A 26,520-nucleotide genomic window follows, 5' to 3' on the forward strand; every position below is an offset into this window, starting at 1 on the left:
TGAATATCTGGCTCTTAGTGTCTTATTTTTTCCGCAGTTTAAAGTCTTTTAAAACGTGCAAAAAACCCCTCTAATGACTCAAACACCAACAGTAGTTTTAGATGCTGATGAGCTTTTAATCCAGGGGCAACACAAACCGATTTCACTCAGCTCTCAAGAGATACAAGCGGAACCGGATAAATTCATATTCAAGATTTCTTGAGGTCTTAGTTTTTCCTTCAGGGTTATTAAAGATGATTGTGATGGTTAATATAACAGCATTTTTTTTTAAAAAAAAAGAAGATTTACTTTAGATAAATGTATCAAAACCATGATATAAGTGATAAATTAAAAGAAAAGGACCAGTTTCCTGCACCGGAGTAAACTGACGCCAGCACCCAGCTAAGCAGATGACCATTCCTCTTGCTGGCTCAAACTAATCTCCCGATGTGTGCGCTCAAATTGTAGCTTGCATATTGATTATTGATGCAATTTGTTTCAAGCCCCGGCTCAATATTTTGTTGTTTAATGAACCTTCACTGATTGGTAAGGTCGTCTGCAGCTGGCAGCAGGAAAGAAAACTCTGGGTTCGAGTTCATCTCGCCATGTGTGCGTGAGCTTTGATGGTTGTTAACAGAAGTGTATTCGTGAGCGTATGTGCCGTACCGCTGAGGCCCAGTTGCCTTCTCTCCACGTTCTTGCGATACTCTTCCAGCTCCTTCACTGACAACTCACTGAAAGGGTTGGGAGGCAGGGGAGCCATCTGCTCTTCCTCTGTGGGCACGTATGGCTGGGGAGGAGACAGGCAGAGGGGTGAGGATGGGAAACACGTACACCGAGAGAAATAATCAGGAGGCACTAGCACACACTCTGAAATTTAAAAAACAAACCATGTACTAACCCACAAGCGCACACCAAAGGTACACATACCAAAAAAAACCCATGCACGCACACACACAGAAAGAAAACAACGCCGTCTCTTTAGTCACGACTGCACTCACCGACTTAAAAGAAAAATAAGTTTTTTTAGAAACGGCACAAACACCCACTGTGTCTGAGGATGACAATCATTCATTAGAGGATGACTAAGGCAGCTCTTGTAAAGATAAAACCACATCACAGAGTCCACATCTAATCAACTCCACGCAAGATGTGTTTATAAGACACCATCGGAGAAAAATAACACAAAAACTCACACTCGTGCACACACACACAACGCACTCGAGCTTAAATCTCTGCTAAGATTTCTGCCTAAAAATGTCATAAAGAGACTCATGCTCCAACAAATCATCACACTTCAACAACTCTCACGAATAAGTGCAGTTTTGTTTAAAGCAAAAGTAATACATTGAAAACAATTTTAAAGCAAAACTCTACTACAACACATGCAGTGGTTTTTGATCAGAACGAGTGATGAAGTGTTAAAAATCATAAAACGAACAAAAGAAATGTAAAAAACTAAAAACAACCACAGACAGGAAAACGTACGTTGGTATTTACCAGAACGTTTATCTGCACCAGATCCTTCAAGACAAAACATTAAACCACGAAACCATCAGCACCACAACTTCTAGTTGAGACATTTTTACTTCACGTGTTCCATTAATTTATACATTCAATTCTATCCTTGCTAGTAAAGTGTAACTGTCAAGAGCTTCAGTTCATCCGTTATAAATGTGTTTACTTGTCTCCCCCTAGTGTTCAAGAGATGTCATTAAAGTGGCTTAAACTGGCAGTCTGAACAATTTTGGATAAAGTTTTTGTTTTGTTTTTTTTGTTTTTTTTAAATAGTTTTGGAGAGTCGTCCTCTTCCTCTAATGTTCTCACTAAGTCATTAAGATTAGGAAACTCCGGTAATATGCAGAAAAGCTCTATCATATCACAAAAAAGCAAATCTCTAATCAGCCAAAACAACTGAGAACACCTTTAAGTTTCTCCTTAAAGTTAGATAAAGATGTTCTGCAAACCTCAACTGTTTTTATATCATTATCAACACCAGCTATTCTGGATTTTCTTCAAATATCTGTAAGGACTTTCTGTTAATTGAAGAACATCCTGCAAGAACTGTTTGTCATGTACCCTGATGTGCCCTTTAAGAGGAATTAAAAGTATTTATTGTTAAGTCACAGCATCTAACTGCTTAAACTTTATGCATTTTTTGTGAAAACCTGTCTTGTTAAAACAGATATTAGATGTTACACATCTACAGTTTACCATCAGATACTTTCTCCTTTGAAGATCTGCTCTCTAAAAACGACGGTTTCCACAGAACACGAGGTTTAGAGGCGAGAAAGAGGAAATTCTCACCTTTCGCGGTTCGTCGACAGGGATGCCTGCAAGGTGCTGAGACCGCGGCCCTGATGACATCAAATCAAGCCGGTTCTGCTCTCTGATCTGTAACGGGACGAAACACACGGTGACATACTCTAATAACCCAAACAAGTGAACACAAACATTCTGTCAGGAATCAGGATAACATGCCTGATGCAGTCAGATGTTTCAGTGCCTAGATTTGTACTGATTTTGTAAGATGCTCTTAGTAAAACCAGTGCAGTGACAGTTCAAATGTAGCCGTCTTCTCAAGCACTGAAACTACCAATTATACAGTAGTATAATTGCATGTGGACCAGACTATACACATAAAAGTATGGAAGAAAGAGACACTCTTGACAACAACTGTACAGTAGACGACTCTTTAAAATATTTTTTATAACTAATCTACTTTGATACTATAAATGTTAAATTTAGGGGACTGGCTGCTGTAAATCCTCACCTCTGTTAATCTGAATGATTGATTTTGACTGATTTCTGCTTTCTTGTTTGGTGATTTCTAGATAATCTTTATTGAAACATTATTACCTTTATAGTAAAATTAATACTATTACTATTTAGCATGGCTCTAGTTAGCTACCCCTGGTGTAGATATGCTCATATTTGGCTTTCAGAATAGTAAAACAAAAAAACCTGATACTTCAAAGTAGCATCGTGGCTGTTATGCCCTCCTTAAACATATGAGGCTATGATAGAGATTTGTTTAATCCTTAATTATGTGTCAAGTGTTAATATCCTCACATTTTTAAACAGAAAGCAGCACAAAATAGTAAAGTGTATCCTACAATTTCTGTCACTCCATCTTTAGATTTTTGTCACCTTGATAGCATCAAGCGTCTGCTAAAAATGGTAGTTTTTCTTACTTTGTTCCTCTTCGCCAGCACTTCAGTGGGATCTGTGTTGAGAGGGACAAACTGATTGGGATCCTCGATACGAATTGGGGTTCCTGGGTCATCTGCCTTCATCCACTGTTAACAGAAGACCGGTGAAAACGTTGTTTTAAAAAATATAATAATAATATTAAAAATAATAATAATGATGATGCAGCTGAACCCCTGTAGTTCACAATTTAGCCACTAGATGGTGATCTAGTACTATTTGTTCTTAACACTGGGATGCAAGTCCAGCCAAAACACAGCAGTCCACAGTAACTGTGGGTATGTACACACTAACTTTCCCAGCCACACTGCTCACCGTGGTTGTCCGGCTGTTGTAGCGCTCCTCTCCACCTTCTACGCTGACCTTGGTGTAGCTGTTGGGTGAATTGAGCCAGCGTGTCTTCTCCCTCTGCTGCCGCTGCTGGAGAAACTTGAAGGGCAGCCGTGTTGCACCACTATCCGCGTCCTCTTCGAACATGAACGCTGTAACCGTGGCGGGGATCTCGACGTCGCTCTTGTGCCTCGGCTTCTCCCGGATGATGGGGTGCCGGTATGCATAGCCTGTCCTGTAGCCCTAAAAGGCATCGCACAGGATCACATGTAGGGTTTTGCTTTCTTTTATCTGGTTTGTGCCGATACATACATTTACATAGGCCTTGTCATATGTCACAGTAGTCTCCCCACATCATCCATGACTACTGCTCCAGAATAAGTTTTGTATGATGACACTGATTTCACAGCTGACATTATAAATGAATAAACATTCAATCGGTTTCGTTTTTAGTACATGAACGACAAAAATGAGCATTGATTCCTGTAATGCTGGTTGGCCTGCCAGTTTCATAGTTAGTCACATGGAAAAGAAAAAGAAAGACTGTGCTTTGACTGCAGGGTTTCTGGCAACACAGAGGACAGTGTTAGATAGTCACTTCCTGTCTGACCCCCTTTTTCTCTCACCCTTTTCCCTCCATCCCCTTCCTTTCCTCTTGCTCTCCACTTTATTCCCAACGATCTTTTTCTCTCACATTCCCATCGCCCGTCCCTCAGTGCACTCTTTTAGTCCAGCTGGTTTTCAGACAGTTTTCCACACCAGGCTTGACAGCGAGGTTCCGTTCTTTTGTCTTTCCCCCTTTCCTTTCAATCTCAGCCCCCACATCTCAGTCGATACCGACATTTCAACTTAACTGAGCTGGCGTGATCTCCTCCTGCAAAATTCTGCTTTATATTCAGACATTTCTAAATATTCACAGCTGGCAGCTTGCCGAGACACAGTATAACTACTCGATTTTTCTCCCACTTTCCCCCTCTCTGTTACAAATGTGCGTCCTGTCCTGAATCCAAGAATTTATCTGACACAAATGCCGTTTATGAAGTGTGTAAAGGGGGAGAGTAGGAAAGGAAGGGAGACAAAGATGAACTATTCAAAGTTGCAACAGGCTGGGAGGCAGTGATTCATTGAGAAAGCAAAGGGGGAAAAGAGGAGGGAAAGGTGGGAGGGAAGCATGGAGAAAGGTGAAAAGTGTCGGGTGAAGCAGGCGAGCGAAGCATACACGGATAGAGATGCAAGGAGGACAAAAGGCATGAGAATCTGAGACAAGGAAGAACATTCAGCAAATCTCCAGGGACTGAACCACTCCAGATTTTTAAAGTTAGCACTGTACTAACAAAACGCTCCTCCATTTCCTTTAAGTTTCATTTGCTGTTCTTTCCAAAGATGGGCTTTGGAATCAGCACTGCTTCTTTGCATTGCACGTTAAAGGTTTAGTTTACTGTAGGTGGCGCCCTTTTCCAGTTTTGTTCACCCACACTAGCCACCACTGCTAGTAGCTGAATAGTTCTCCATCATTAGTGCAACAGAAATAAGACTGAAACAAACAGAGAGGTGAACAAAAATGAACCTCGGACCAAATGTGTGCCACAGTGGTTAAACACCAGATGTAACACTTTTATGAAATCCATAAAGGCCGGTTATTATCGTTTTATAAATCAATAACTGAGTGCTATCATACTGGATACCCTTGGATACCAGGGTCTACTCCTGGTTTTGAAGCAGGGATCTTACTCATGTTAAGTGAAACCAAGATGGGTTACTTTGCTAAAACAAATGATTACACTCCTGATTTCACAAAGCCACAACAAGTAAAGATTAAAATTATTTATTTGATGATTATTATGCATTTTTTGTGTGTCATATATATCTTTTTTATAACTATGCAAGTGTTTATTTAGGTCTTTTTTGTGTCTGTGTTTGTGTGGTAAACTGACAAAACTTTCTCTTTTGATGTTTAGCTTTTTCTTTATACACTTACCAGATTATCCAGCATCCTCATCAGAGACTCAAACTCCAGCTCACCGATTTTCCACTTGTATTGCCCAGCCATGTTGATAGCAGCCGCCGAGGCGACGGTGAACACTCGTGATTTGTACTTCTCCTGGTCCAGCACTATAAGGTTGTCCACACCTCCAGCACAAGAAATGGCATTAACCTGAGGACAGAGGGAGACAGACGTGAGCTTCTACTGATGGCTGGCGGCTTACGCAACACAAACATAAACACCCCCCCCCCCCCCCCCCCCATAATACATGTGTGGCATTAGATCATCTATCTAAAAGGAGCATAAGCAGGAACAAATTTCCTGACCATTTCCCCTGCAGACTAAAAGTGTCATTTAGCAAAACCAAAATGAGAGACCCCTCCGGCTACCACGGCATTGAATTTACAGTAGATGACATGCAAACATGCCCGAGGGGATTTATTTCGAGAAATTAAGCTGGGCTGGGCTTTGCAGGATGGATTAATGTTTTCTTTTGCTTGACCAGGGAGAGTCAATCAGGAGATTTGGTTTGCTGTTACAGTGGAGCGGGGGGTGGGGGGTGGGGGGGGCACAGCTGTTCATCTCTAACATCCACCATATTTACCAATGAACAGGAAGACACGCAAGAACAAAAAGCAAGACAACAGAAATCCAACACAGCTGTATTTTCACTTATTGCTACAACTGCCCCTTCAAAAGGGAAACGGCTGCACAGCAGTCAGCAGCACCAACCAAACCACCACTGAGGAAGGTGGGCAGTGTTTATCAGCTTGTTACAGTTTGATATTCTGGCAAGAAACCTTGGGTACTGCCATTCACGTGGATGTTATTTTGACATGCAGCACCCACCTAATCGATGTTGCAAACCAAGCACACACCCCAAAGTCAATGCCACTCACTAATAACCTCCACCAGCAGTGCACTACAACACACACCAGTAAAAGATCCACCATCCTGCAGCCCACAGGACCCAAAGAATCCACTGCTGGACACCAAAGGTCACTTAAAGAGGACGTCTGGCAATATGTTAACAGGTGCACAACAAACAGATCCAAACCCTTATAAATACACGGCAGTGAGAAGAGTCTGAATGACCACTGAGATTTAAGAAAATATTATTTTTTATGTTCCAATTCAAATGCTGCTGCAGCTAAGTTGAGCTAATCCACAATCCCTGACAAACGCGTCACCGCTCTCCGGGCTTATCGCCATCTTATCGGAAAAGATTACACAGACCGACACATTACATGAAATATGAATATAAACTTAATATAACCTCAAAATGAACATGCAGTCAATAAACATTCATTCATTCTGCCCAATTCTTACCCCTTGAAATCTTATGTATCACCTTCTGTTCAGCTTTACTAATTAAAAACAAAACACGGAGAACACCACCCTTCTCTTAATGCTGCTTTGGACCGGCGTCAACAATAACACATCAGATTGTTACTCCCTTCATCAGACTCCTAATAGCCTTATTATAAAGCTGTGTTTGGCCAACATTTTCCACATGGGGAGAGATTATGAGTTAGAGTGTTCTTAAAATAGAGAGGGAGAAATGTGAAAGCAGCTGTGGAGATTAGATTTAGCAGGAAAGCTACCGCCCTCCTGGACTAATGCGTGTGTTTGGAAGCCGAAGAGAGAGAGCGTGAGTGTGTGTCGGGCAGGAATGTACTGGGTACCAGCAGCACTTGGCTCTGCAATGTGTACCTGGATTTCACAGGCATACTGAGCGTTGTAGATGTAGTGAAAGGCCTCTTCGATGGTCTCCCCGAGAGCAACCACGCCGTGATTCCTCAGCACCAAAACCTGGAACACGTGCACACAGAAAAAGTCATTGTGAGCATCAGAAGAGTCCGATCACAGAGAGGCACCACAGGTCCATTTCTCTAACTTGTATTAAATGAGACTGTTAGATGGTGTTTATTTTATTTATTCAGCAAGTAACCAAGTCAATGGAAGTACTGATGGAGAATGCACGTGCTCATGCTGATGAGCACGCGCTCATCAGCAAACAGGACTAGAGCTCTGTTTTCTCTAGTTCTTAAAAAATGTTGGCCCAGGGGACAGAAGAGCTTCAAGAGTTTTATTTTCCGTTTGGATAAAGGTTGAAATCATTCTGATTTTATGTATCAACAAGGGCTTGGCCACTGGGCGATGACATCAGAACCTGACAAGCAGCGGAAACTCCCTTGAATTCCCAGAATGTTTTCCAGTTTAAATTCTAATGACTGGTGATTTTTTTTTTTTTTTTTTTTTTTTTTTAAAGACGCCAGAAAGCAAGACATACACATGGAAGGCAAATGCAAACCCAAAATAAGGGTGTGGAGAAGGTAACTAAAGGAACTGCAGCTGACATTTCAACGGGATGTGCAAGCCTGACTGCCCTGCTATTGCTCCTTGTTCGAAATAAACACCCTGATATTTCAATCGTTTTCCTGTCTTAGGTTAAAAGGGATGAGATATAAAACAGGCTTGATTATTTTAAACTACCCCAACATATGGGCCTAAATTGCTCCAAGCCTCTAAAAGTTTTGGTCTGTTGTCTGAAAGACAGCAGAGAACGTGACTCAGGCTCTTTTTTTATCAGCAAACCTCTGCGACAAACACACTCCAGTCTGAAGCTAGAGATGCTGGTAGAAAGCTTTTTAGTACATTTGCACAAAGCTAAGTTTATTGTTTGCACTTTATATTTACCGTGTGGATTCTTCAAATTGCAAACTAATTATGCAAAAGTGATGGAAGATGTTGCACAATGTTTAGTCTCCTCGCTTCTCCTACCTTTGTTGTTGGCCCCAGGGCCTTCTGTAGCTCTATGCGCTCATCCTGCTCATCCAGACTGCCCTGGTAGTTGTAGTAGGCAATATCACCTAAGATCAGCGCCTCTTGGGAAATGGGCAGGATACCACACTTCATAGATGACACCTAAAGCAGGAGAAAGGTGAGAAGGAGACAGCAGAGACATGCCAGCATGAGAAACGTTGACAGGTGGATTACAGCTGTATAGCTGCATTATTCTTTAACATTCGGCAGCAGATGTTTCTCGTTGGTGCTCCTGTGGGAAGAAAGCTTGGAAACTCTGGCGCTCTCTGATGACTGCGGTGATGAGCCTCTTTGTTGTTGCAAAACTTTCATTTCTGCGCTGTAGAGTCGTTTAAAGATATTCCCTTTTGGTCGAGGTGTCAAGATAATTTTACGGGATATCGCTTCACTATTCAAATTCATCCAGCCTGAAATACCTCTTCTCAAATTGAAATCGCACCCCTCTTAAAAAAATAAGCATCAAGCACCAATCTGCAGGGAAAATCATCACAGAGAGGTTTGCAAGGTTGGGTATAATATAACGTGTGGTAATGTGAACTTACAGCTGCTGTGGCAGGAGTGTGCACGTGTATGATGCAGCGGATGTCTGGACGCATGGAGTAGATGGCAGCATGGGGGCTGAAACCTGCGGGGTCGATCCTCAGGTTGGTGGAGCCCTGGTCGATCACATCCCCGATGATGTTGACTTTCACCTGGGGAGGCAAGGATAGGGTGCTTTGAGAATATCTGCTTTGAGCGGTTAAAAACACTTTAACTCAAGCAATAAGCGCCAAGAGTACGGCAGGGCTTTAGAGGCCACAGAGAGACGACGTACTGTAAACCATTACAACATCAGTGAAATCAAATATGCCGATACAAAACTAGCTCACAAGCAGGTTATAACCCTGCAGCGTTAACCAAGCAGGCCTAAAGATAAGCCAACATCTGTGAGTATGATGGCACAGAAATCACATTACAACAATTCCTCCTTTCTGTATGCTCGTCTCTGGGAAATGAATTTACGCTTTACCAGGAAACATAATAGTGGAACGGAGTGGACTCACTATGACAACTTCATTACCAACCAGATAACAGTCATTTGATCACATGACCGGAGAGAAAAGCATTTGAGGCAAAAGATATATAGAGGACCTGGAGGGACAGAGAGTACAATACCAGAGAGGGGAAAAAAGAAGACTGATAACTGGACACAGAGACTGTGATATAAAACCTGGAGGAAGAGCAAGTGCAGATGTCAGTCCTCACAGTAAAACCTAATAACAAACCGAAAACACAACTTTGCCTGCAGACCTTGTACACAATTGGCATCACTAAGCACATGTTGTTCTGTGATACAAGCCAGAAGGCCTGCTCACATTTCTGACCCCCCTCAACAAGGTCCAAGAGTGTGTTATCACACCAGGAACATGGCATCCATCATCCAGTCAGAGGCTCATGAAACAAACCCAGTTCAAACTGAGCCAGCTCAAAAGTGTGGGGTTTGGTATTTAAAGTGTGCATGGAGCAGGAAACTATTTCCTTCCAAAATTAAAGGAATTACATTTTTTTTTAACCCCTTCAAACTTTGTTTTTAATCTCTCATTATCATATTACTCAAACTAAAAACGCACCCTTCCCATCCAGGGCTTCTTCAGAGCTGTGCCTCTACTCATTAGCTTTGGTAGCAACAGATCATTTTTATTTTAGGATTAAAAAAACGATTCAATAACAAAAACAAACTGCACAAAGTCACTGGAGGTGTGGCTTCTAAGTTTTCACCTCGCAGAAAACTTGAAACTCGAGTATTGATCACTGAGAATATAACAGATTTTTTAAAAGTAAGACCAAAGTGTTACCATGGGAAACTTGCCACTACTCAAACTTCTGAATAAATAATCTTGTTTTACTTGGTTTGAGGTTTATAACTACTTGGATAGTTTAGAGTGTCTTTCCTTTTACATCCTTTTAGATCTGGTCACTACTAATTCATTCTTTAGTAAAACAAGAAAATTCAGTAAAAGAAGATATTTAACATCAGAAAACTGCATATGACTAAAAATATTGTTGAAAATTAACCATATTGTGTTGGCACGGGGCCAATACAGCGCCTGAGCAATTACCAGCTCGACTGGTTAATACGTCTCTTTCCTTTGATCCTTAAGAGAGTCCACAGATTGTTTCCGATCTTTGGGTCAAATGAGGCTGAAAATCCTCAGACGCATTCTGAGTGGTGTTCAGACTTTTAAAAGGCATATGGGTGTTTGGGCAGATGAATTTATTGATCTTTCCAGGAGAGGAAAGTGAATGGCACCAGCTAAGCGTGAGTAACTAACCCCATCTATGTCTCCACACACCCTCTCCTGACAGCCACAGCCAGCTGCCGTGTGATCGAACACTGTTACGTCACATGGCCGGTCCATTATTGGATCACCCCCGTCACGTCCTTCAAACTTCAGCCCTTCAAACTGAGAGGCCCTTATGGCCGGTGTAGCACCTCTAATCTTAAAAATAAGTCAAAGGACGTGTCAAAGAATCTGAAATGTGATGCAGCTGCATGGTAGGGAGGGGATTAGAAGCTGATAAGGAGAGTGGGGCCAGAAGCAGGCAGTTGAAACTGAAAAGGAAATCTCTGAATTCCTTCACGGGTTCAAGGTTGCCTGATTCAAGTTAAGCAAATCCAAGAGTAAAAGAGAGGAATTCTCTCACCTTTTGACTCTGATGTGAAGGTAGCCAACAGTAATTTCAATAACAAGTTTAGAGACATGAAAAAGGAAACTTTGCTGTGACTTCAGACTAAACTAAAACAACCAGATGGACCAAACATTTTTTCTTTTCAACTCCAAACTCAAACTGACCTCAGAATAACCTCAAAGCTCGAAGAGTAATACTGACAGGGAGAGACAGATGCAAACTAACCAAAGCCAACTGCAGCACAGCTTTTCTTAGAGGCTACAGCAGGCTGACCCCAACACAACCTTTGACACGCTTTATTCTGGATGACTTCCTCCTAATCAATTTCTTTGCCTTTCTAAACTCTTGAACTTAATCATGTAACTATTGAGCTTACTAAGACAAAGCCGGCTGAAAGTGGAGAGAGAGATTAAACAGATGGATATAAACAAAGCAGTGACAGACTGGCATCAAAACACAAACACTAAGAAAAATCTGGAAGTGCCAGGTTACACGAATTTGTTCCGTCTTTCAGCGTATGCAGTGTTGTGGTCAACTTTACTGCCCGACCACAGGATAGATGGATGTGGTCCAGACAAATAAACTAAAAATACTCACAGCTGAATAAGGTTGCCATATACTGCTTTTAAGGATTCTGTGGCTTCTAGTAAAAGTTATGGCGAGTAAGTTTGATTGAGTTTGCAATCACGGACATGATTAATTACACTTTACAATGATTTGAGCCAGAGACAGAAGGTAAGAGCATCATCTGTTACTTTGTGCAGCAACAGAGCTAAAACTAAGACTAACACAACATCGTCAAAGGTAATAGTTTTCTTTTTGCTAATAGAATAATAGAAAAGTATACTTTGGAGGATGAGCAACCAAGAAGCCTGATTGGACTTATCAGTCTTGAGCTGACATTTGACAATGAATATATGGCAGTGGATGGTTTAGTTTGAACCAAATGCTGCGAGTGGAAATATTGTGCACCATTGGTAAATAAATAAATATCAAGTTTTATCCTGATTATTTTGTTGCAGTACTGAACTATTATTTCTGTGTGCTAATCAAAGACATGTCAACGTCCAAGTCTAACTAGTTAACTATTGCAGCAACAGGTTTTTGAGGCAGCAAAGTTACCCTAGTGAAGAGAATCTGTTCTGACGGTTTCAGGTAGGTACGCTTGTTTTGTGTCTGTACAGCAAAGATAATTTATTGTCTGAAATTATTATCAGCAATTTTGGCACTTTATTCACTTTTAAGGAAATAAAGCAGATTTTCAGGGCAAGTTTACAGTGTCTGTGCTGAACTAAAGCAAAAAAGACAAACAAACCCCTATTAAATTGAAAACAGACATGTTCAAACCACTCAGCCACCCACGAGGCTTTACTATCAGGAAGTAGCAAGTTAGGCGCGGAGATTTATATCACTACCTTCTAACCACACGCAGGTCAAAAAGTGAAATCAGCTTGTCAGCCAGGTGCTGACAGATTTCACTATCTGGCTGCAGAAGCACACCTGCAGTATATTATCCTGGATTTTATCTGTTTGCGCAGGTGTAGAAGACAAAGTAGGAGAGTACAACAAAGCTACGAAAAAAAACCGACTGAAGATATGAGTCCGTTTTCTACTTTTGCATTTTGTTTTGAACACAGAGGCGAACCCTGGTTCTGTTTTTCTACGTTCCATAATTTTTAAATTGTCAAATGGAAAAAGCAGAAATAAACAGAAGTCCGACAATCAGGATGAGACATGTTGATGAGACAAGAGCAACAGAAAGAGAAAACCAAAACGGAGACAAACCGAAATAGAAAGTGAATTAGAGGGAGCTGAAACGTACAGAGGGAGGTAACGAGGTTGCCAACGAACACTTATACACATTATTGCACATTTAGCGCCGTGGTATGCCGAGCAGAGCTGAAACTGGGGAGCCGGACAGACTAAACCACCTACAGTGTTTGCTGACAGAGAAACAGAGCGGCTAATGTCAACATGAGAGGTGCCGGTGACACAGAACATGATAAACACGTACACAAAAGGGACAGTCAGAGAGAGACGGTGGGATCTCGTGTACAGAGAAGACCAAAAAGCACTGGAAAAAGGTTCATCTGGTACGTTCCTCTTTAGAGTAAAGGAAGTAAATGGCTGATTAAGCCAAATGGGAGAGCGCTAGTTGAGTAAAGCAAATGCAAAGCCATTACAGTCCAATGTAATGCTGGCACAGTTACACAGAGAAGGATGCTGACGCAGACATTTACGATGCATTTCATTTGTAGCAAGAAATTAAATTAACAGGCAGAGCTTGTAGTTAAAAAACTGTGTTTGGATGAGACCACAGTGGCTCGTGTTTCTTACCAGGTTTGAAGCAGATGCCTCAGCAAATGAGAGTCCTCTGGGGATGATGAGGATGTGGTCTTGCTCTTTACTGACTCGGCCCTAGGAGGGAGAAAACACCGATTGAGGACTAAAGGTTACTTTTAGTTAGAAAAAAAATTAACCAGACCCAAGTCGAGACTGCATTAGAATAACAAAGAATTAAGGAAGAGTTGAAATATGGACTAAACAGTTAGATCTGCAATTAAAACATGCTTGCCAGCAACCTCCCAGTACATTTCTGTGGGCAACGGGGAGTCGGATACAGCATGAAATGGAGGAACTTGGGTGGAAGTGGACTGCAGAGTGGTTTGCCGTGGTCCAACCACTATGGAGAGTGGCTCAGATAGCGTGCCTTATATGAGACAGCCGTTTGTATGTGTAGAAGTGTGTCAGCTGAGCCATCAGCTGATGTGGTCACAAAGAAATTATTGCTAAATGCATTGAGGCATTGTAAAGTCATCACTACTAGACTTTCTTGGGAATTTTGCACAGCACTTAAATAAAAAAAAGAATAGTGCAAATATATAGCATTTAAACAAAGGCGTAGAATAGTAGAGGATATTCTGAAAGTCTGTGTGGACAGTTTTTGAACTGTAGTATCAGTTTTCTGTAGAAAGTCAAAGGTTACAATAATCTTTGTTGTGAATGACAAGCCAGGTATTTAAGTTGTGACATTAAAGATGTTTTTGTAACCTCGAGACAATTACTGTTAGACTGAAACACCCTTGAAATGACAATAAAAGCTTTCTCTGCAAACAGACCCTCAATGTTTGTACCCGGAAATTGTATGGGAGACTTTGGACCCGGAAATAATACAGGAGACGGTAAAATTTATGAACTAGATAGATAACAGGGAATTTCCAGTACATCTGTGCTTTTGGAGTAGTGTCTTACTGTGATGTAGGAGTTGGCGAAGTGTGCCCAGCTGAACAGGTCCACCAGTCTGTAGAGGCTGGCCAGTTTACAACGCGTCAGCTTCTCGCCTTTCACCATCGTGGTGGATTCCACTCCATACAAGTCGTTGATGGGAGTGACCATCCCCAGGCCTAAATGATCATGGACGATGAGAGGAGGGAGAGGGGGAGCAGGAATGTTAAAAATGCAGATTGCGGATCAGGTGGTATTAATATCAGTGACAACCTTGAGGACCAGACATCTGTAGCTAGCATCTGGATTTATCTAATGGTGTATCTGACTCTACATGAGAATCCTAATTTACACAGTGGGGTGATGCGAGCAGCACTCAGTCCTTTAATCCCTTTTTGTTGACTTTTATTATACAATTTTAACAATAAGCTAAATCAAAAGTCTACAGTTTCCGACGTCTAATTTAGCATTAGTTGTGCATTCCAAGGCTTTGACTTCACATATGGGACTCTTGGACAGAAATCGCAAAAGATCAAAACCCATGGAAATATGCACGGCTTTTCCGGAGTCTGGGGCTGGGTTGTCTAAGAGTATTTATGCCCTTAAGCACACAAAGCTCATGTTTGTGTATAGATCTCCTATATTCCAATATTGAGGCTGGGCTTTTGTTTTTCAGTGCAGTTCAAAGTTATTGCACCCTGGGCGCGGATGGCATGTGTTGGTGTCTGGTTGTCTGGGGCAACGAGCACAGTGACCACTTACTGAGGGGGGAAGTGTTGAAACCGGCAACTGTGCTGGCCATAAAGAAGTCTGCGATCTGCCTGAGGGCCAGCAGGCCAGTGGGGTTGTTCCCCTTCCGTTGCTGCTCTTGGATCAGGCTCTCCAATTCCTCCTTGAAAGCCTGAGAAAGATAGGGAAAGACAAAGGGTTGAGAGGGGACACGAGCCAACTGAGAACGTAATGTGTCAAGAACTACAAATCTAACCCTCAAATTAAGAAAAGCAACAGTAAAAAGGATTTACCGGTTAATCGTCACATTGTGACTTTTAGCACATTATCAAACCTCGTTTTGAAAAAAATTTTTTTTTTTATTCCATATATAAAAACGAGCCTTTACGTTTAACACAGGAGGCTTTAATCAGCTGTTATGCAGCTTAACTGGGAGACACACACACCCACACAAAACGAAAACATTTGACTGAAACTGGACATCCAGGTGTATTAATCTCAAAGTGAGGCAATATCACAAAGAAAACTAAGACTATGGCGAGACAGATGAAGATAGGAGGGAGGAGGAAGGAGTAGATTAGTAGTGACAGAGAGATAAAAGAGCAAAAAGATGTGGGAACATTCAAAGAGACAGGAAGAATGCGAGTAAAGACAGGAAGATCGTGGGAGACGTGCTAATCACAGATTAGACATCCTATTTGGGTGTCAATCTGAATCATCCTAAGAGCGCTCTACGAAGCTGGGCCCAGATTGGCTAGATACACAACAAGCTCCGGAAAGGTTGCTCGTCTGGTTAGCTCACTGCTTGTGCTTTGATTGGCCGCTTGGTGTAACTGGGAGAGAGTTAGTTTGTAGCTAATCCTCTTGTCCAGTCATCTGCTGAGTCCACAGACACGATACAGTATATGCTAACAAGCTCTTATGCAGACCCCATGAACGCACAGCTGATTGAGTGACATAATACAGAGTACTGGGTAAAGAATCTTTCTCACAGTGCTGATAAATCAAAAATTCAGACAGAGTCATAAATCCTATTGTAGATGTCAGAGTTTGAAATATGATGGTGTTTAAAAGTGCAGGTAATATTCAGCTAGGCTGTATAGATAACAGCAAATGAAGTAATAAACCCATCTGTATCTCCAGATAACCTTTGTAAGGTTTTAACCTCCCCCGGGGGCTTTCTCACCTCTCTACCAGCTGACTTTACTAAAGCTGTGACCAGTACACGCGGGTTTCGGCATTCAATCACACATGTGATGTTCTTATACAGCACATGTCGACGACAGGTAAAGTCTGACAGGCTGAGTTTGAGATATTTGATTTGATCAGCAAGAGTATATTTTGTGTTATCGTTTGTTTTGGTTTCAACCTTTTCCTAGTAGACCTTGGTCATCCAAACAGCCTCATCAATAAGGTGTTGTAGGTAGGTAATTGCAAATAAAAGGTAAGTTGTTACTGATATACCATCAAGCTAAAGCTAAGTGATTATCAAATCACAGATACTGTTAGCATGTATGACTTAAGGTTTAAATAACTTGTGTAACTTATTTTAAAACCAAAAGATCAGAAATGTTTGACACATCTTTACTGAATTCTATTCATTCTTAGTGTTTATGTGCCATTTAACAGAGTCTCTTCTAAACACATCTGTCCAGATCAATTTGAACATGAAAGATATTTGTAGTTGTGGTTGCTCGTTTTCTTTTTGTTTTGCTTTGTTTATTTGTCTCTTTTAATTCTATGTTGTTGTACTTTTTTAACATGTTCAAAATAAAGATTCAATCAATCAATCAATCAATTAGCTGCTTTCATCATCTATTCATCTCATACATCTTTACATTTCTGTGTATCAGGTAAATCATTAAAATCGTTAGTTTTGTCTCCAATTGAACTTCCCATCATCACCGACAATAACAAAAACACTATGAAGCCTCTTTAAAGTCCTGATTGAAACTTAACACCAGTGATGGAAATCTCTGGAAAGAAAAGAGCACCGCAAGAAAGTTGAATGAATCCACAAACCCTTTTTCCGAGCAACGAAGCCTCCAGTAGGAAAACATCCAATATTGATACCGTTTTTTCAGTACTTATGCAACAGTCCACACACTCCCAGTGGAGCTGCATTAGTGCACAAAAACATCACTGACACTTAACTTCCTCTTTTGCCCTTCAGTCACCACACTGGGATGAGTCCATTAGTGTTATGCGAATGTTTTTTCGTTAAATGTGGATCAGCCCCCTGCGTCAGGACACTGCTGGTTCTGAACTACAGCCAGACATTCCTCCATCCCTGGTGGTGAGGTTGCTGGAGCAACTGGTCTGCTGCGGATGTCTGACAGTGGTGGGTCTTCTTTGTTTTAAGTTGCTGTTGTTCTGGGTGTCAGTGTTTCGGAGACTGTTGTGCAATCAGACTGACATTAAAGTCACTGTGCTAAACCTACAGTAAATTAGAGCCGTGACTCAGAAACGTATCGCTGCGGCAGAATCTGTATTCCCGACTCAACTACAAAGTTCAGTCTGTGCCTAAAAGTTCTCTCTAATCTCAAACTGCGAGCTTGTCACTAGTTGTTCTTGTGAAACTGATGACATAACATGAGCAGAAATCCCATCATTTGGTACAGTTAAACCTTTGACATTGACATTCTACCGTTCTTTAGAAGTGGCTAGCATTTAGCTATTTAAACACTTAGCACATACCCACCAGAGTTGTGGGCCTGGACACTACGCTTATAATAAGTCCAGTATACTGCATTTCTGACCTTTTCTCATTAAGTGCTGAGGGATACAAGATGCATAACAAATGAAAGGGAAAGAAGTATTAAGTGCAATCAAAAAAGCTACAGAGTTTAACTCTATTGACTATAGATATTCTTCCATTTTGCAGCTGACGGCTAGTCACTTGCCTCCAGTTGCCTAGGTAACACTAACATATTTATTACCAGGTCATTTATTAATCAGCTGTTTCCTGCGCTCTCATTGATAGTTGCTTCCATCGCTTGCCTGGAAGTTGAGTAAAGTTTATCTCATCTCCAGCCCACTTTGGGTCATTTCTCCTGTAGTCACTTAAAGTTACAGAATATAATTCACGTTCTCTGATCCCTGGTCAACATTTCACCGCAAACACAGCTTAAAGGCAGAGAATACGATTGGCATCATTTCTTGATCATCAAATCCATCCACGTCCCTTGAGACCACTTCTAACAGGATATAGTTCTTTCAAAGAGTAAAGTTGATCATTCCAACACTGCAATGACTTCCAGGAACATGATTTTCCTCTAAAGGGACAGGCAGACCCAAAACATTCCAGCAAAATGCTTCTCATGACAGAGCTGCTAGATCAACACACTGTAGGAGTTAGGGACTTTGGTTTTTCCTTTAATTTGTCAACCAGTTTCCGTGTGACTCTTCAGTAGCTGAATGCGCCACCATGTTCAGCAATGTAGACCAAGGCAATGAGCAAGATGAAACAAGAGAGACGTGAGAGAGTTGCAGACCCAGAAAACAAAAAAACAACAAGCTGAAAAGCTTCATAGAGCTTACTGGAACCACAAAGAAACCACAGAACCACACGCTATTCATTGTTAAAAGAAAAATGTCATCCCAAAAGAACATGGTTCAGCCATGGTTCTTGTGTTGCTTTAGATTTACAACACAAGCACAATTACCTGTTCAGTACATGGATTCAAATGGCAAACATTTGTGCCAATCAAGTGGCAGAAAACACATGGGCATAGCAACACACACACGCGCACACACACACACGCACACACACACACAGGCATCTGCTCTACAATTTATGTTTCGCCATTCCCAAGAAGATTATGACAGCAGGGATTAGATTCCCACAGAATAATCCAGGGACCAAAAAGTGGATCGTATCATTAATATTCAGCAAAACCTCCACATCTCCACAACAACTAAATGACCGTCACATGTCAAGTTTCCCTTTTAGCCACAGTGCTCTACCTGCTCATCTTTTAAATACAGCTTCCACCTTGACAACCTTGACATGTGGGGGGTGGGTGTCAGGTGAGCCTAAGAAAAATATAAAATTACAAGTCTCTCCACTTACTGGAGGAAAAACAAAACAAAACGATCCAATCAGAGAAATGAGGAGGTGTTTTCATGGCTGCTCCAAAATGCCAACAGCCAATCTTTCAAAATTGAACTGCAGCGCTGCTGAGAATGTTAAGTCGACATGAGGGCTGGAGCTCGGCCAGTTTCTCAGTGGAAGGGTAAAAGCCTGAGGGTGGTGAATATTAAAAAAAAAAAAAAGAAAAAAAAGAAAAATCAAACAGTGAGTATTTGTAGGAAAACACAAATGAAGTTTCAGATCTTTAGAATCCAGTCTATGTTATGTTAATTTAGCATTTATTTTATATTAGTCGAAGACAGTTGGCCGATATCGAGCTTTTTCATGCACATATTTGAGCTGATTGACTGAACCCTGTTCTTGTGTGGTCTTGTGTGATTAGACCAGTAGACAAAGATATTTTTGGTGTTATTCCACCGTTTCTGTTAAAACTGGTGTTGCAGATGCAGGTGACGTTTAAACTGTTGATGTCATCCTGTGGAAAAGACAGACGGGACTTTTTTTAATGAGAGTGTTGGAGCAAAGTCGACCTTGCACGTCTGTGCTTGTGCTCATCAAAGAAATCTGTGTTGCTCCCGATAGTTTCACCATTACCTCACACACACACGCTCATGTCTTCATGTAAAATTACAGTTTTCTATGAGTCATTGCAACACAGTTTAACTGAGTGCAATACGAAACAGGTTACTGCTTGGATTCACATTGTGAATCAAGGCTTCAAATAGCTTGAATCAGGCACAGTGCAAACTTTAAAAGATGAACATTAAGTCTCAAGTAGTGTGGTGTCTTCTATTAACCACAAACACTGTCTTGGGATCATTTACCGTCACAGGTTAGGTTTACGTTCACCTTGAAAAAATAAAAAGCCTTGCATTACAGCCAAACTGAAGGAACACAATGACCTGCAATTTCAGGGTTGCTGGTGATAAACTGCATCTATCTAAAAAAAAGAAAAAAGAAAAGCACAGGCCAGGTGAGGCCTGTAATTTCAGACATAGCCTCTACAGTTATGTCAGCACAATGCCGTTCCTTCAAGCCACCAACGTGACAGTGTTACAAAGCATACAGCTGCCTGCCTGCAAGCTTACCAATGCTATTGATTCCTCCTCATCTAACCTCTGAGCCTGCACCAGTAAAATTTGTCCCCAACAGCAACGGCAGCAACATCTCTCTCACTCGGCATAAACCCCTTACTTTCTTCTTGGATGATACACTTTACAGACAGCGAAATAAACATTGGGAAGAGGAAATGCATTATAGTGACTGCAATCTAACAATTTATCAATGTATGAAAACAACTATGAATAGTGTTTGAGTGTCTTTTTGTGCATTAAAAAGATCTGCTGATAACAATTTCTGTACCCAATCCAGCTTCTTTCATAATACATAAACTGCCATCTCAGAACATATCCTGGAGCACATCATCACTCACCTGAAAGTATAACGCCACACAATATCAAACCCCTTGCAGTAATGTTCACATAAAGACGTTCTAGACCAGGGGTGTCAAACTCCAGGCCTCAAGGGCCGGTATCCTGCAGGTTTTAGATATTACCCTGGGTCAACACACCTGAATGAAATGATTAGTTCATTACCAGGCCTCTGGAGAACTTTAAGACATGTTGGGGAGGTCATTTAGCCATTTTAATCAGCTGTGTTGGATCAAGGACACATCTAAAACCTGCAGGACACCGGCCCTCGAGGCCTGGAGTTCGACACCTGTGTTCTAGACCAACTTTATTCCAAGAAACTTTATTTAAAGGGCCATACAACCAAATTTTCACAAATGTATTTGAAAACCAAAGCTCTGTCTTCAGTTTGGAACCGAGCATTTAGAGCAAACAGGTTTTGCATAGTCTCTGGCTCTGAACACAGAAGTCCAATCCTATGTTTACAAGGGGCAGCCAATCAGAAGCCAGCTGGGTTAAAAAGAAGGTGCCCTTAAAGAGAATGGAGCCAAAACAGCTCGTTTTAGACAGGGGATGGACTAAGAGTTGAATCATGCAAAGCTACTCTAGTATAGCTGAAGAATATAACTATAGAACTGGAATCTTTTAATATATGTCCACTTTTATTTAGCTTCATAAGGTCACTATTAGTGGTGCATCTCTAGTTTTAAATAGTATCATGCAACCATTTCATAGTAATTTGGATCTTGACTAGAGCATTTCTATCTCTGATGAAAATATTTATATTGAGTTAAGCTGCCATATGGAGAAACTTGATTATACCCAGTGGATTTTTTCTCTCTTTTTGAGGTTACACAAAGTGGATGTAACACTTCAGCGTGTTGCTCTGTAATCCTGAGGGCGCTGCTTCACGGCTGGAAGTTCAAGACCTAAAAGATCTTGTGAAATGCCAAACTGAAACACAGCCGCCAAGATCTGGCTCTGAGAGGAAAGGCGGTGGTTTTTAAAAAGAGTCTCTGGAGTGAGTTCAGCCACTAATGTTCTATCAAATGAGACCTTTAGGACTACAACAAGAAAAAGGGAAAAAACGTAAATGAGAGCAGGCATGACATTTGCTTCACACGAGGGGGTTCTCAGCAGAACCTAAAGCACCATAAATTATCCACTTGTGTTTTCTGGAAAGTGCATGCAGGGGGATTGCACTTCCTCTGCAAACCACAGGACAAGTGCAAATACGGCTGAGTAAATTTACCGCTTGGCATCAGTAAATCATTTCTGCAGGCGATGAACAGTCTGTGCCACAAGATGGAGAGAAGTGGAGAAGTGGGGGGAAGATGAAAAGGGGGAGAAAGTATTAACACAAGAGAAAACAAGACGGGCAATGAAGATGAAAACAGAAGCAGCGTGTGAAGGCACAACTCCAATTCAATTTGGTCTGATTTAATCTCATTCTGATGGCATTTTAACCTTTTGGACCAACAGTGGCAAATCAAGTCACGCCAACCTAGTTCTCAGCAGTTAGAGGGGAAACACAGAGGCTTTACTGCCATGACGAAACGAAGCGTGGATTTGCAGCCAAAATCAAAATCCTCCTTGCAAACATAAACAGAAAAACCCCCCCAAGGCACCTCAAAGGCCACCGCGGGGCAAATTCTAATCATTGCATGTCACAGAAAACACTACGTAAATCATCAAAAAACAGTAGAAAGTAGAAAGATCTTCCTTTTCAATTCCGTCTTCAGATGATTGACACACACAATAACAAGAAGTTTTATAGCAGAAAAACATGTTCTACTGTTTATCTTAAGGCTACTGGCGAAACCTGGCCGCGTCCCTCTTTAAGTGCTTTAAATATCACGTCATCACATCACCAGGACGAGTCATTATTTTTCAGCCATCTCCGTTTTGTCACACTGCTGGTATGCCCGTCATTGTCGCACACAAGCAAAAATCACAGTTGTAGCTCTACAGTAGATGGCTGGATAGGTTGAACAGCTCAAGGTTTGACTTTAGACTTTAAATGTAAACACAGCTGAATGAATGAGGCAAGTGGATCAAGTCAGCTGAGTTGATTCAGACCTGCCTAGTCTATATTCGTCCAGCTTTAAATACAACCTGCCATTGGAGCAATACAAACATGTAATCTGGAGCAGCCACTAGACCCATAACACTGGAATGAAAACAAATAGAGAAAGAAAATGGAGAGAGAAATGAGGAAAGCAAAAAAAGTATATACAGCTGGTTGCTGTAGTTGAATGAAAAAGTGCAAACTGAGAAAGAAGGAAGACAGAAATGGAGATAAGCCTGTGTCCAGCTGGTGCCACACACACACACACTTCTTATTGTTGTTACGGCTGAATATGAATAAAGAAGCACTGAGACTAACTGTCTTCATGTACAGGCTGCAAACACTATACAAGCCAAAGGAGCCACCTGTCACTGCTGACTGAAAGCTGTTTGGCTCAAATTCAAAACCGCATAAAGCAGGAATACCATACAGACATACCACTGTAGCACACAGGCAAAGCTACAAGTACACACACACACAGTTAGATGCAGTTGCAAATAATAGTGAAGGGTAACCTGAGGTGTTCAGATGTTAAATAATAAAAATATTACAAGTGAAAAAATGTCTTTTCAAGATTGATACTAAAAAGTATTTGGTGTAAAAATGTCCACATGAGAAAAATAGCTGAAAATTATAATCAAGCATTTATAGACATGTTGAAAATACAAATGTTAGTTAGTTTAGTTTGGAAAGTTTAGTTTTGCTTGCACTGGTGTTATAATGTCAGGCAGCTCTCTCACTGACCTCCTCTGCCATTAATTCAGTAATCTAAATCAGTGCGGCTGTACCAGCAGTGAAGTCAGAGACATACCACAAAAAGGCCTGATCCATACGGCTCTGGATCAAGAACGCTCTGCAGCAAACTGTCTGCATTTAAGTGCCCCGTTTTAAGTAGACAGTCATTTTCTCTCCTACAGCTTGCTTGCGGTACTCCCGCTCTCTCTCTGACACACACATGATGCCAGCAGAGGATCAAGTGGAAACCTGAATCAGGAGCAGCGATACTGCCCTTCCAGACATCTGGCACAAAATACAGCATGCCAAGAAAACCACTCTGAGCATGTGCAGAATGTAGATCAAATTTAAAGCTTAAAAAAAAAAAAGCATGGGTCAAACCACCAAGCTTTTACTACCCAGTGTTGGGTAGTAAAAGCTTGGTAAGCCACTTCCTGGATTGTACACAATCACTCTCCTTCTCTAGAAGGTTGTTTTGCATCTGCATCATTCATTGCATGTGTAACGTCTAACTTGATCCTGTCCCCAGCCTTATCATTTGTCTGTGCCTGCTGACTCTTTAATAAGTGTATTTGTTACTTTAAAGTAATCCCAAGTACAAATGCATGCTGACACATGTACACACCTTGCACCTGCGTCCCATCGTAAACAGTGTGAAACATTTCAGCTAAAGACCAGCCTTGACTCAATATCGCAAAGTAAATAACGCCAGTGTGCAGGCTGAGAGGCCCTGTTGTAAAATCTCCACACAGAGTGATGCAACTGTTCAAAGGGCACAATACAAATAGCAAGATAGCACAACAGTGTGTTGTCTTTACAAGAACTTGCGTTTTCTCAATAAGGACGGTTGGGATATTTTTGCAAACAAATTTTATGCTCAAAAATGCACAAAATAATATATGCGTGCAAAATAGAGCTAAAAAAAGACGACTTCTGTCTCTGTGATTCTGAACTTTTTAAATGTTTCCTTGTGTTGCACAATCTTCACCCTACATTTTGAAGTTGGCGCCAACAATAAAATACAGCACAGATAAGATATCACGGTGCTTTACCTTTCCAGAACAATGAACGATTATTTAAAATAATAAAATAAATATAAAAATCGAGTGTGCGATTGCCAGGAGGCTCAAACATCTAACTGCACTATAAAACAGTAACTCTTAAGAATTCAGACCTCCAAGGAAAGGAAATCGGATAACATTAGTTGTCTTTGCTAAGATTTGTGTCAAGGAGTTGTTTACTTTAAAAAAACCTGACCTAACATGAGTGCTATTAGTGGGAGGGCACTTGAAGAGATTCAACGGTAAGTTCGAAAGAGGGTGTGGCAGCTTGTGGTTATATTAAAGCTTGAGCAAAGCCAGCTGCTGACTGCTGTGATTCTTTAGCCAGTGTCATAATACCAAGGGAAGCATGAACGCACAAGCACATGTGATGCATTCACTGCTGTAACTTATTTTGAAACCCCTTGATTAGGGAATAATAACTGACACAAAGGAGAAAAAGGGGAACCGATTACACAAACATTTAGTCAGTGAGGTGAAACCTTTGCTTTGCTTAAACAAGTTCTCCATTAAGTTTGGGGGGAAAAAAGCATTACTTACTGTTTTTTGGCAAAGTATTAGACATACATCTGTTTATCTTGTTCACAGTTGTGGGAGGCAAGAGGACGTTCCAGCAAGCACCAAACAGGTAAAACAGGCAGCTCATTTATCAGGGGGCACAGAAATATGAATAGGCTGATATCTACTTTCATGTTTATAGTTGGAGACTAATAGCCAGTGCATTCAAGAAATCTGAAAACCTGGAATATAAAGAACAATGCAGATATGAGCAGGGCATATAAATCCCACAAAGAGAGGCTTTTTTGCCAGTCGGTAGATTCTCCAATCCTGCAGCTTAAAGCTTCCTCGACTACAAACATTGTTTGCAACCATGATGCTCCATAATCAGGCCCATCAGCAAGTTAGCAACCCGAAACTTATTATCCGTTTCAAAAATATCCATCAATGGGCTGCTTACCACATTTGCCCTGCACTGTGTAAAAGGAGGATTCAGCCACTTAAGGTGTTGGTTGATACAGTTGAACTGCTTGGAAAACACTCAAGCTCTGTACAAGAAGGGCCGATGTCTGTGCAGGCTGAGGTCTTCTGGGGTGTGCAGGTCCTTTACGACACAGCTACGGCTTCTGCAATCTTTTATCTAGTTGTCTGCCGAGTAGGTGGCAACATGAAGCAGGACCAGAAACGACTCAATAAACTGGTGAATAAGGCCGGCTCCGTTTCCTCGACACCACAGAGGTTATTTGTGAGACAAGGATGTTACAAAAGCTAATAACCTTCACGGACAACACCACCTATCACCTGTATGAGACAGTGGAGGCTGCACACTACAATACCCTACATAAGATAAATACCTAATAAAAAAAAAGAATATTCAGTGTATCTATTATTAGTCACACTGCACTTTTTGTACATACAAAACTCTGTGAGATATCTTTTGTGTTTTAACATATACACTGTCTATCCATCTAGAGGTTGCTCCCCTATAGGCAGTATCCCCTAGTAGGCAAACGTACACTAGCGATGTCTTTAAAACCTCAACGTGTTAAAAATTGTTTGCTCAGTCTCTAAATTTGCACTAAGGGGTCACTACCATTAACATTTACGTTTTTAAAAAGAAACAAAATGATGTGTTTTTCTCTTAACTTACGGGGCTCTGTAGTATCTGTGTGACACGTTTCTTCTGCTCCAAAACGTTGAAGTCCTGTCGGAGGTCGGGAGACATGTTCCTGGCCCTGATGTACTCCGGATCATTCACGTCGACCCGGTCGAAGTAGCGCTCCTTAGTACCTCCACCAGGCGGAGGAGGGGTGGTCACCACCCCCTGATGGCTGCCCGCACTCATGCCTGTTTCACCTCACTTGCTTGCTCTACGGCTGCCACTCTGACCGTCACCTGAAAAGCAGAAAGGTTGACATGTTACATGACACATATCAAGTCATTTAAAAAAAAAGGCAAGCAAGGAGAGTTTAACATTTACCTTAAAAGAACATTTGTTCAGGGTGTTTGTGGTTTTTATGCACATAAAACGAAGGGTGGTAATATACCAGGAAAAGGTGTAGCATGCAAATAAAACGGGCATCAAGATCTAAGTCAGATTAGCCTGTAAGGAAAAATGCAAAAGCTGAAATGTGCCATGTATCGATCACAGGATTTATACTTTTGTCACTCTTAAACATGAATATTTTTCAATGAAAGTTAGT

At 41.3% G+C, this 26,520-nt stretch overlaps 1 protein-coding gene across 7 annotated transcripts in view; it reads right to left on the reverse strand.

Annotated features, from left to right (window-relative positions):
- The window catches only part of add3a (adducin 3 (gamma) a), a 104,984-nt gene that overhangs the window by 7,166 nt on the left and 71,298 nt on the right, over nucleotides 1–26,520 (reverse strand). For 4 of the 7 annotated variants that reach the window (XM_087841911.1, XM_087841910.1, XM_087841914.1 and 1 more), the window contains 13 exons: nucleotides 25,968–26,212; nucleotides 14,987–15,125; nucleotides 14,252–14,403; nucleotides 13,337–13,417; nucleotides 8,872–9,021; nucleotides 8,288–8,431; nucleotides 7,217–7,315; nucleotides 5,498–5,674; nucleotides 3,505–3,762; nucleotides 3,174–3,278; nucleotides 2,287–2,373; nucleotides 1,468–1,503; nucleotides 646–769 (listed from right to left, as the gene is read on the reverse strand). In XM_087841911.1, coding sequence (XP_087698037.1) covers nucleotides 646–769; nucleotides 1,468–1,503; nucleotides 2,287–2,373; nucleotides 3,174–3,278; nucleotides 3,505–3,762; nucleotides 5,498–5,674; nucleotides 7,217–7,315; nucleotides 8,288–8,431; nucleotides 8,872–9,021; nucleotides 13,337–13,417; nucleotides 14,252–14,403; nucleotides 14,987–15,125; nucleotides 25,968–26,162 — 1,747 coding nt within the window. In that variant the 5' untranslated portion in view covers nucleotides 26,163–26,212. The remainder of the gene's footprint in view (nucleotides 1–645; nucleotides 770–1,467; nucleotides 1,504–2,286; nucleotides 2,374–3,173; nucleotides 3,279–3,504; nucleotides 3,763–5,497; nucleotides 5,675–7,216; nucleotides 7,316–8,287; nucleotides 8,432–8,871; nucleotides 9,022–13,336; nucleotides 13,418–14,251; nucleotides 14,404–14,986; nucleotides 15,126–25,967; nucleotides 26,213–26,520) is intronic. The other 3 variants (XM_087841915.1, XM_087841913.1, XM_087841912.1) reach the window with 2 other exon arrangements.

The sequence above is a fragment of the Neolamprologus brichardi genome, chromosome 6 (assembly GCF_056152115.1).
Source record: "Neolamprologus brichardi isolate AB-2024 chromosome 6, ASM5615211v1, whole genome shotgun sequence".
NCBI lineage: Eukaryota > Metazoa > Chordata > Actinopteri > Cichliformes > Cichlidae > Neolamprologus > Neolamprologus brichardi.